The 12107-nt window shown below is 36.9% G+C and overlaps 1 protein-coding gene across 3 annotated transcripts in view; it reads right to left on the bottom strand.

Annotated features, from left to right (window-relative positions):
* The window catches only part of NBAS (NBAS subunit of NRZ tethering complex), a 339511-nt gene that overhangs the window by 24552 nt on the left and 302852 nt on the right, over positions 1-12107 (bottom strand). For all 3 annotated transcript variants that reach the window (XR_009566136.1, XM_030844571.3, XM_030844572.3), the window contains one exon: positions 2943-3082. Coding sequence is in view for 2 of the 3 variants with exons in the window: in XM_030844571.3 (XP_030700431.2) it covers positions 2943-3082 (140 nt within the window). In the remaining variant the exon portion in view is untranslated. The remainder of the gene's footprint in view (positions 1-2942; positions 3083-12107) is intronic.

Raw genomic sequence — 12107 nt, 5'->3', positions numbered from 1 at the left:
AGCCACCGAACACCAAAGGATGGTCCCTCCCTGGAAAGAATTTCATTCCTTGTGCCTGAGAAAAACATCAAGTGCAACAACAAGGGGACTCAGAATACCAGCCTTTGGCAAAGCCTTTGTGTCTCAGCTCAAACTAACAACTTGTGAGGACAACGAATGCTGCTTATTTCAAGGTACAAACAAAGCTCAGGGAGCATCTGGTTGACGGATGAGTCTTCGTACACTAGAGGACTCGCCCTCTGCTTTCCTCTTTAAAGTCTGGATTCAGTTCTCCCGGGGTTTTCCCTAACAGGCCACCTCCCTGAAGCAGAATTGCACAGTGCATCCCAGTGGCTTTTACAACAACTATCAAAACATATTGTCCAGTGTGTACAGGTCAATCCCAAACTCCCTAACTATCCCTTCCCCCTACCCTTCCCCTCTGGTAACTATAAGTTTGTTCTCCAAGTCTGTGAGTCTGTTTCTGTTTTGTATATAAGTTCATCTGCACCATTTCTTTTTAGATTTACACTGCTGTATTTAAAATGGATAACCAACAAGGACCTACTGTATAGCACAGGGAACTCTGCTCAGTATTATGTAACAACCTAAATGGGAAAAGAATTTGGAAAAGGATACATGTATATGTTTAACTGGATCATTTTTCTATATGCCTAAAACTATCACAACATTGTTAATCAACTATACTCCAATATAAAACAAAAAGTTAAAAAAATGTATTTTACACCAGCCAGCTGTGATACACTGGAGGAAAACTACGGATCTTCCCTAATGCAAATCTATTATGCTTTCCATACATGTTCTGACAAGGGACTAAAACCAAAACTCCAAAGTTGGTACCAGTAAATTAGTGGTCATGTGGATCAAGCAAAGTTCTTGAAAGTCCAATTTTTGACTTTACCATGTTGATCGGCAACATTCAGTCATTGCCACACTACCCCTCCCTCCCCGCTCCCCACACTCCTCTCCCCTTTTCTGGTTGTTCTGGAAGTGCTGGAGTCATACGTTGGATCATCTGGGGGAAAAAAAGTATTCCCAAGTACTTTTAAGAACCTGTTTTAAGTGTTCCCTCATACGTTCTTCTGTGCTAAAACACCAGTTTGAGCCAGGAAAGAAGCAGAAATGGACTTTATTTGACTTATTATTAAGTCAAATATGTATGTATAACTGGTTATCGCTTAGGTAGAGGAGACACAGCTGGTAAGAGGGTTAAGTGGACTCTGGTAATGCTTGGTTCTGATGCTAATGATTTCATAAAGGAAGTCTGTAAAACACAGGTTACTAGCAACTTACAACTTTCACACAGGACTACAAAAGCAAGAATATATGTTTGAAAATGAGTATCTTTTTGTCTACAAATGCATTAAATGTTTTAAATGCAGGAAGTGTTTTAAGTAAGCCGAGTTTGCTTCTTGTGGGTAAGTGAGTGAGTTGCAATGGTCAGTGTTCCAGAAGTAAAAGGAACTGCAGAACCACAGTTAGCTAATCTACCGGAAGCATCATACTTCCAATTCGAAAAATTCTCTTTAGACTCAGAGATCCATTTTGAGTGTATGAAGAAATCTATAATTCAACTCTCACGATCTTCTAAAAAAGGGAAGCATTACTGACAATGTAATTAGTGGGTCCCACATCTGTTTGCCATCATCATCTCCTAGGAGCTGTTTAGAAACTGAGGCCCAGGCCCCAGTACCGAGAGTTGGACTCGGCGAGCCAAGCATGGGACTCTGTTTTTAACAAGCACCCTCAGGTCCCGGGGCAGCTCTGCCAAGATAATTGGGAACCAAATGGAAATGCTGTTCCAAGGCACTGTCACAAGTGACACCAAAGCTTTTACGATGTGGGAACTTGCACTGCACGGTTTTAGAGTGAAGGTAAGAACCTATGCTCAAGCGCAGATGTCAGCACGCCATCGCTGCCACAGATGCTTGAGATCTAAGAGATGCTTCTTGCCTTTCTGAAAACACTTGGTTAAAAAAACAAACCAAACCAAAATGCCCCCCTCCTTGGTTTGCTTCAGGAATTCCTAACGGTCTCGTCTGAGGGTGAACGTAAAGGGGCTTGCCCAGATGTTCCTTAGCGCTCCTGAACTGCTCACAGAATCATGTCGAGCAAACATCCTTCTGTGTACATCTGAGGTGTGGAGACATGTACTGGTCTGGGTGCACAAAGTGCTGGCTGACGCGGGAAGAGCAAGGTGAGTCCCGGCCGCCGAGACATTCGCAACAGAAGCGCGGATGCCCTCGTTTTTTGCCAGAGGAGCAGAAGTTCTTGACAGACAGCATATGTGCTCAGAGGAAATCTGGCCACTTCTTCCAAAGGACTCCTTGGCCGGCAGCACAGGGACTGTGTGCCTACCGGGGCAGCTCTAGTGGTGGCTGCAGCCTGACACAGAGGATCAGCACGGGCTGTGGAGGTTCCAGCAGCTGTTGGAACTCTGTCTCCTCTGTCTCCGGGCCAGGTGCTGCCTGAAGCTGTTGAACTTCTGAGCTTCCACGTTCTCATCCGTAAAATTCGGTAACATCACCTTCCCATGTAGCTTTGCTGTGTGACTTGACAGTGTATGTCAACTGCACATAACACTGTGTTCTCAATAAATGGGAATTATCAATTTATTCCCCATGGATTCTCAAGTTAGCATTGTAAGCCGTGTTAAAAGAGCGTCAAAACAGGTCCTGGTGAAAATACTGGCACAAAATTATTTTGCTGACATCCTAAATCAGATGTTATTATCAAGCACTGTCTATTTCTGAATAAAATATTTGGCTTTAGGGGTAAGGAGAAATGGAAAGAAACTGTGATATTTCAAGAAAAACAATTCTAATTTCATCTAAAGGTTTATACTGATTTTATATATTTCTTTCATTGGCTCTTCTGAAGGTAGTGATTTTTTAAACCTAGAGTCTAGACAAATAGAAGTCTACTTTTATGTTAATACTCACGTATATTCCCGTTTCACAGGCGGCCAAGCCTGCAGGAGCAAAACCAGGTGCTGGAACTCGACCTCTCGGTGACTGGCCTCCAGGAGCTCCACAAAGAGCGAGTAGCGCTTCTCTTCATCCTCCGTGTCAGTTACGTCCACCTGGAAGGCGGAACACACACTTGAAACCCACAGCAAAGGCCACGGAATTGCTGTCCGGAAAAATTCAAATTTGATTATTTTGATTAAATGCTCTTTCAGAAACTTTTACAGTGTGTCAAGGGGAAATTCAACAACATCTCCCCCACCCCTACTCCCCCCAAAACCTTCAAAAGCTCTACGTTTTACCCAACTTCAAACATCTATGTTAAAAATTGCTTAGAACGAAGTCACAGGAAGGTTCTTAACATTCTTTAGCAAAATAAATTCAAACAAGTAGACTTCCATAGAACTGGCTTATTGGCATTCAATGTATGTTATGTTAAAATACTGAACTGTTTCATGTGAAATTATAATAGTTCACCATACTCAATGTTAGCCAATGTTTTTAGTTTAAATTATCCTGCATTGCTAATTTTCATTTTAGAATGAGTATCGCTAAATCTTCACATTGTCTAGAAAATTTCTCTAATTTGAAAGTAAAGATTTTACTAAAGTACATTTGACATGGAATTTTTTTTTGCTATAAATCAAAATAAAGTAAAATAACTTTTATTCACATCTCCATTTCTAGTGCAAAAGAAGTCTATCAACTAAAAATACTAATTTTTCCTCTCATTGAATAACCAAATGATACTTCTTTTACATTGAGGCAGTCCTCAAGCAAGTCATATCTCCAACACCTCTGTGAATAAAATGTTTGCTTTTTTTAAGTTAGAAAGCAGTTTTAAATATAAAAGTAAGCCAAAAGCTGGTTCTCTTGTTTCCTAGCCTCTCCCAACATAGACTCTCTATATTTGGACTCAGATGATGATACTCTGAAAGAATAATGAGAACAGATGGTTACCTATATATTTGCTAAATTGTCTATACTAATGCATGTTTCCAAAACATTTGATTTAATGGTCACCCTGGCTCTGACCCCAGCAGTCACCTGAAAAAGTTATACCATGAATTCTGCATTTTCACAAAAGTTGATACATACAATGAAATTATTGGCAATTACCATGTGGAGTCTTCCTCACACAGTGACCATTCAGATCCTTCCAAACCTGACTTAAAGCCCCATGTCATTCTTCCACAGAATAAAAACCCAAAAGCTTTTTCTTGTTTTTAAAATAAGTTTATAATACAGTAAGTTAGCTGATCCTTCCAACAGTTTTGTATGGAGAACTGCACAGGTATTTTTAACCTCAATCTACAGATGAAGAAACGGGCTTATCTGTCCTGGTAACATGGCTAGCAAGCAGCAGAGCTGATATATAATTATACTCAGATCAGGATGTTCTGAAGCTAGAGGACTCAGTAAGCTAGAGAAGCTCTGAATTATTTAAATTAGTAGTCTAACTGGGAGTTTGGCAATATTTTCTTGCCTATTTATAAAGAAAGGTTTTAAAAAAAACCAAAACCCTCTCAAACTCAAGACATCCATCTGTCATTATCTGACCTCACCACCTTCAATTCCTCTCCAGCCTTGGGGCCTCCCAGGCGCTCTGTGCATTCATCACTCCCGCTTCCACCTGGGGAACTTGGACCTGCTTCCTCTGCCTGGCACATTCTTTCTTCAGATACCTGCATGGCTCATTCTCTCATTTCTTTCAAATCTCTCAAATGTCACTTTTTGAGGGAACACACTGCGTAACTACCCCCCCCGCAAAGTAGCATATTCCCCCACCCCTATCTACCTCCCTCACCTTTATTTTCCTTCTTAGCACTTACAAGTACGTGACATATTGCATATTTGTTTGAGAAAACAGAAACTTATTTGTTCACTGGTTTATCCCCACTACGTAAAATAATACCTGATATAGAGTAAATGCACCGTACTTATTTAGTGAATGGATGAAATAATGAATGGATATACAAATGAATGAAGATAATTTATTTATAAAATCTTGTAACGCAGAACTATATTAAATATTCATGGAGTTACCATAAATTTTTGGCTGTTCTTTTTTTATTGGAGATAGATGTAAGGTTTAAAAAAAAGATCCCACCAAAAGGAAATCACTAAAAAAGACCCAGAGGTAGCATGTGTATTGACATTATGTTTCAACCGATGATGCCTTGCGGTTAGCTATGTGATTTCAATAAAGTCCCTTGTTTTGAGTCTCATTTTTCCTCGTCTGAAAATTGGGCTCCCAAAATGCCTGATGTCCCAGGAGTTCTAAGGAGGTGTCTGGAGGTCCGCAGCAGGGTAAATGGCTGCTTTCTTCTTTCTGAGTTATAATCTGAGTTTATTTGTAGAGAAGGTTTTGTGCCTAAAAAAATATTTTTTAAACAACTGAATGCTCTGTCTCCCAGCAGTGCCAATATTCCAGTTTCTTTAATTAACTGCAGTATAATTAATAACAAGATGATTCTCCCTTACATGAAATGCAGCCATATCATGAAAATGAAGAGATTAGGAAAAAGTGATTCATGTTTTCAATATCATTTAGATTTCTTTCTTTTCAGAAACTATAATAGCTTGTAAATTTTTAGGGCATGAACTGTATCATAAGGGAAGGAAAGAGAAACTAGAAACTATAAATTAGATCTCTCTCTGTTTGTTTTTATATTAGTATACAAATATTAGTTTCCATTTTAAAAAATGTGTTTGCTAATAAGTGTTTTGTACAATGCCCTTCTCACATGTACACAGAATTGTAAGAGTATGGCTTTGTCAGGAAACATTTTCTCCTGAATCCTCACTAATCATTTCAATTATTAGTAACTTATTTTTCAGAGTATTGACACCCGTGTTTAAAATACAAATGTGAAAAATGTAGTAACTTAACACAATTATCCATTTTGTGTATGGACACTTGCATACTCGCTTGTTATCAAAAAGGATGTCAAATTGTTATTACTCAGCTCTTAAGAAAGCAGTTTTAAATTCTATCGCTGTAGCTATGAAAGCTTTACCTTATTTGAGAAGAAAATGGGCCTAAAAATGAACTTGAGCACATGTTTTTTTTTTTTTAACACATGATAAAGAATATACTTTGTTGGATAATCATTATATACTCTGATATACAAGTGTTCATCTAGGACTTGTGTCCACATATTAAAATAACTAAATTTATCAAAACTTAACAAAATAACATAAGCTTATCTTGTTCATCATGTCTATAAGGCTTTAAAAATAAATTCTGGTAACTAAAACTCAAAATGAATTTTTGTATAAAGAAATATAAAAGGTAAACATATACAAGGAACTTCCAGCTTGGACAAAATGGCTTTGACCCATTTTTCCCTACTCCTCTCTGCTAAGCACAACTATAAACTATGAAAATAATGAGACACCAAATGAGAACTCTTAAAGGCAGGAAAAAAGAAAGCAAACTAGTTTGGGACCCTAGGACTTGAGGAACAATGCAGCAGGAGGGTATCTTGTGTTCCTTCACCAACAGAAGGAAGACACTTAGACCCAGTGTTTCCTGACTCCTCACCTAGAAACAGAAGACATCGCAGGTAAGGTCATTTCTCAGAATTCCAGAAGAAAGGGAGAAAGAAAGTAGAGCTGAAAGAGTATTTTAAGAAATAATATCTAACAACTTCTCAAATTTGGTGGAAGATATGAATCTACATGTTCAAGAAGCTGAGCTAACCCCAGAAAGGGTAAGTCCAAAGAAATCCATTCCAAGACACAACCCAATTAAACTCTTGAAAACAAAAGACAAGGGAAAATATCTTGAAAGCGCCCAGAACAACACATTACCTAAGAAAGAACAACAATTTGAATAACGGGATTAATCATCTGAAACGATGGAGGCCAGAAAGAAGTGGCACAATATTCTTCAAGTGTTAAAAGAACTGTCAATTGAAAATTCTACATACAGAAAAACTACCCTTTAGGAAAAAAAGGAAAATAAAAACATTTTCAGATAAGGAAAACTAAAAGAATCTGTTACCAACAGCCCTCATCTTAACAACTAGCTAAAGGAAGCTCTTCAAACAGAAAGGAAATGATAGAAGAAGGAACTTTGGAACATCAGAAGGAAGAACGTAGAATACAAAAAGCAGAAATATGGGTAAATACAATAGACTATTCTTTATTATATAAATTTTCTAAATTATATTTGATGATTAAAGCAAAGATTATAACACCAACTGATAATCAAGGCAATGATATTTAAAAGCAGAAAGGTAAAGTGGCCCAAACAGAAGTGATAGTTCCACATTATACTCCAAGACAAGGAAGTCCACTCCTACCACTCTTATTTAGCATCATACTAGGAGCTCTAGCCACTGCAACAAGGCAAGAAAAATAAATAAAAGGCATACATATTAGAAAGAAAAAAATAAAGTTCTATTTGCAGATAACATGGTTGTCTACATAGAAAATTCAAGAGATCTACTTAAAAAAAAACACAAAAAAACCCTAGTACTAATGAATGAGTCAGCAAAGGCACAGGACAAAATCAACACAGAAAAATCAACCTCATTTCTATATACTAACAATGAACAAGTGAAAACTGACAATAAAAACATAATACCATTTATAATTGCTTCAAAGAAAATTTTAAAATTTACATGTTCAGGATATATATCCTAAAAAAATATAAAATGCTGATGAAAGAAATCAATAAATGAAGAGATACAGTGTGTTCATGGATGGAAAGACTCAACCTAGTAAAGATGTCAATTCTCTCTAAACTGATCTACAGGTTTAATACAATGTCTATCAAAATCCCAGAACGGTTTTTTGTAGATTTAGACAAGCTTTTATAAAATGTAAATGGAAAGACATTCCCTAGAATAGCTAAAACTATCTTGACAAAGAAGAATAAGGTGGGAGGAATACCCCTACTTGATATTGAGATTTATTATTTAGCTACAGTAAGAAAGATAAGTGGTATTGGTAGAACGATAGAGACAAAGATCAAAAGAAAAGAATAGAGAACCCAGCAGCAAATATACCCAACTTATTTTTGACCAAGGGCATAAGCATTTCATTGGAGGCCAGATAGTGTTTTCAACAAATGGTGCTGGAGGAAATGGATATCCCTAGGCAAAAAAGGGAAATAAACCTCAACCCAAACCTTACACTTAATGCAAAAATTATTCAAAGTTGATAAGAGATTTAAATGTATTAAATGTTAAATGTAAAACTATAAATCTTTAGGAAAAAAAACATAAGAGAAAACCGTGAAGATCCAGGGATAAGCAAAGTGCCTCTGCTCACAAGACTTGGAGAAATGTGAGAAATCCATGGAGAATTGTCTCTCAGCAGTTTTTTGAGACGTTTACAACCCATCCTGCTGGGAAAGAGTCCAAGACTAGTCTATCTTAATGCCAAACTCTGTTCTTTAGAAAAGAGTATTAAGTGAAGGTTCCTAAACATGGTTTTCTAGATGACCAAAGAGTTAATACTTCTTCTTTTGAAGAGTAATATTTACTGTAAAATTTATTTAAGAAAATGATGACACACTAAGTTTAAAAAGGTACGTCTTTTGGGCTTCCCTGGTGGGGCAGTGGTTGAGAGTCCGCCTGCCGATGCAGGGGACACGGGTTCGTGCCCCGGTCTGGGAAGATCCCACATGCCGCGGAGTGGCTGGGCCCGTGAGCCATGGCCACCTAGCCTGCGTATCCGGAGCCTGTGCTCCGCAATGGGAGAGGCCACAACAGTGAGAGGCCCGCGTACCAGAAAAAAAAAAAAAAAAAAAAAAGGTACGTCTTTATAATTACACCCATATATACTAAGCCCCTATACCAGTGACTTGAGTTATTTTCACATATACTATGTATTCTTCTATCATTGATTTCAGCCCTTATAATAAGTTCCACTTATTACTTCTAGTCATTTTCAGTATTTTTCTTGGGTTTTCCAGAAATTAGGATGATACAATCTATAATAATGGTAATTTTGACTTTTTAAAAAGTTATAGCTCCTACTTCTGTTTCTTGTCTTGCTACATTGACTAGGATGCTGAAAAATAATAATGATATTGGGCATTCTTGTTTTGGTTTTAATTTTAGTGAAAATGCCTTCAAATTTTTAGTGTTAAAAAAGTCAGCTATAATTAAAATCCTAGTGATCAGCAGGGAACATGAAGCACAGCAAATGATCAATACACATTTTTTGGTAAAAAATATAATAAAAATATTGATGTTATCTACATACTTTCTATAAGATGGTTTTGTCCCAATATATTTTCATATCACAACTAGTAATAGTGCTCATTAATGGTAAAAAAAATTTAAACAACTTTCAGTTGAAGAAAATCACTATGTCATAAATCTGACAAATTATCTAAAAAAAAAATTTAGGAAGAGAAGTATTGCTCTGAGACAATAAAAGTTAAAGCAAACACATCTCAGAGGCTTACAGAGGTTGTGAGAGCATGTGATTTATATTAATATCATGGGAACTAAAATTCCCTAAAATACCCCAAAACAAGGCACCTGGCTGAGCATGAACGTGGACCTATGAAAGAATCAGATTCTCTCTTTTCTGAGAAGTACTGCAGTCCGTATTGAAATATATATTCCCAGTATCTAAATATATTTCATAAAAGTATAAGAGGTACAGAGAAATGACTTCAGTGTCCAAACAGAATATGAAATGACTATAGAATGTATTTTAAAGGAGAGGAAAAACTAACTGTAGGTGGCTATCAAATGCTCCAACATACTTCATAAGGACTTCATAGCATACTTCATAACATACTACCATAAAGAGACTCTAAAATAAATAATAAAGGGCAATTCAATTAAATGTGCAGCTTTTAAAACAGTGTTGGTAAAGTCAAAGCAATACAGAAAAATGTTTATTTTGGAGACATTACTGGACCTTTCTGAGGCTTAATTTCCTCTTTTGTAAGATGAAGATCCTTCATATTTATATCACGGTTGTGAACATTAAATAAGAGGATACAAATAAGATAGCCAGCAAGAGGCTGGCACATGGTAGGCACACAATAAATGATGGGTATTATTTATATTATCATCTATATAATATGCTAGATATAAAAAAACAGAAAGCTGGATGTGTGCCATGATTTCTTCTAACAAGAATTACGCCTATAGATTAGGCAGGACAGAAAAAGAATACAAAGAAACATGGCTATTTTAGGATAATAGAATCATGGGCTAACTTTTATCTCTTTTTAAAGTCTCATTTATTTGTGCAACAATTAGAGTATTTGAAATGACTCTTAAGCATGCCTTCCAAAGAGCAGTAAAAATAAAATTGAGAGAAATTGCTATCTTTTTTTCCTACACTTTGTTTTATCCTGTCCTTTTCCCCAGTGAAAACAAAAGGAACATGTATCTGTTTTAACACTTCTGTCCCTTCCCCAGTGAGCAGGGGGTGAAAATGTTCACTATTTTACAGGCACCACAGAGTTGGTGACGACTCCATACTGACACCAGTAACTAAGTATCACAGGATTTTAAAGGGCAAAATTCGAATGTGACTCAAACATAAGAATATTTCTTTCCCTTTTGTCTGAAACTGATGTTTCTCTCCTCATTGAATTGGGTGACTTTAGCCCTTGAGGTAAGTCAATTTGTCAAGCAGCTGCAGCCTCCTTATCAGACACAGAGTCACTGTCCTTGAAAAAGTGGACTGAGTCACTTATTCTCAGATGAGAACAGCTTTAACCTTAAATTTCTCTGAGGCTGCTTGAAAGTGAACATGACTGTCTTAAACTGAGGCACCTCTCCTGAAATCGGCACCTTCCTATAGGCATTGATAGCAGCTTACCTTATCTTCAGATATCTGTAAACATGAACAAGGTATTAATGCATATGAAAGTACTTTATGAATAGAAAACCATTACCAACATGTAGAGGATTATTACTGATAGTAGTATCATTAGTCACCATATTCCTATCCTGAATGTGAGTTTATGAGCTGTTCTAAAAGGCTCATATGATGACACCTGATTTAAAGTTACCAAGGCACTGTGCAACTCCATTCACGAACACAGTAAAGTGAGACTGAGTTTTCTGTACACAGGGCTTCAAAATACAAAACAAACAAAAATCCCTACTTCAATAGATATACAGAAATATGAAAAGGTAACAGAAATGATCTCTAGAATACTAGACCCTTGTATGTTACAGCTACTCCTTTTATAAGGTTTCTGGTGGCCAACACTGTCTGTTGTGTCCACTGGGTCTAATCAAGCTCTCTGGTGAAGGAAAGTCAAATTTTTAGAAGACAAAGAAGTCATAAGCTTCTGCTGGACTTAGTCAGAAGCTGTTAGACTTAGCCCACCAATCTCAGCAGTGCTTAGACCAGTATCTGGCACAAAATAAGTACTCAGTACACAGTATTATTACTATTAACTATAGTAACTGATTATTATTCTTAGATAAGAGAATATAAACAGAACGTAAATTACGATCATGTCCATTTCTGAGTATTTATAAGTTTTATTAAATAGAAAACATAAAATTGTGGAAATAGGACTAAAGTTTAAATACTAAAAGTAGGATAGCTATCTTCTAGGAGATTTTCCCATTTCTATGGCAGAGAACTAAAGAATAGATGTAGCTACTGAGAGAGTTTCATAAGTACTATATCTTGCACTGCTTATAATAAAGGCAAAATGTGTTGTTGAGATATCCTGAAGGTTCAAACAGCTTTCCCTAGCCCACGCGGAGGGAAGAATATCTACCAAAGAGAGGGTGTACGGATAAGGAAAAAAGAAATGAGAGACTGAATTATTTCCCACCTTTGCCTCTAGGTCTGGTGATGAGCACAAACATTTAGCCTCTGCTTCTCTCCTAAGGTATATTAGGAAAATGATATTGTATATCACTGTATATTTGTGAACTCCTCAAGAATAAATGGTTCTCTATTGCCATAAAAAGTCTCTCCTAGGGCACAGCAAACATGCCCTTGGGAGGGGGGGAAACCCAATGAAAGAATTAAGTTCCAAAGGGTTTTCCAGATGTTTGAGGCTGTACGTGCGGTGCATAAACACATAAACATACACAAAAAGCTAGCAAGCACACTTACGAGCCATGTTCTACAGCCTACTTAATTTATTGTATCTCAAAAGATAGAAATTACACACTAAAGCATTCCATA

Source organism: Globicephala melas, chromosome 12 (assembly GCF_963455315.2).
Source record: "Globicephala melas chromosome 12, mGloMel1.2, whole genome shotgun sequence".
Lineage (NCBI taxonomy): Eukaryota > Metazoa > Chordata > Mammalia > Artiodactyla > Delphinidae > Globicephala > Globicephala melas.
Note: the sequence above shows the minus strand (reverse complement) of the source record. Positions and strands in the feature narration are given on the sequence as shown.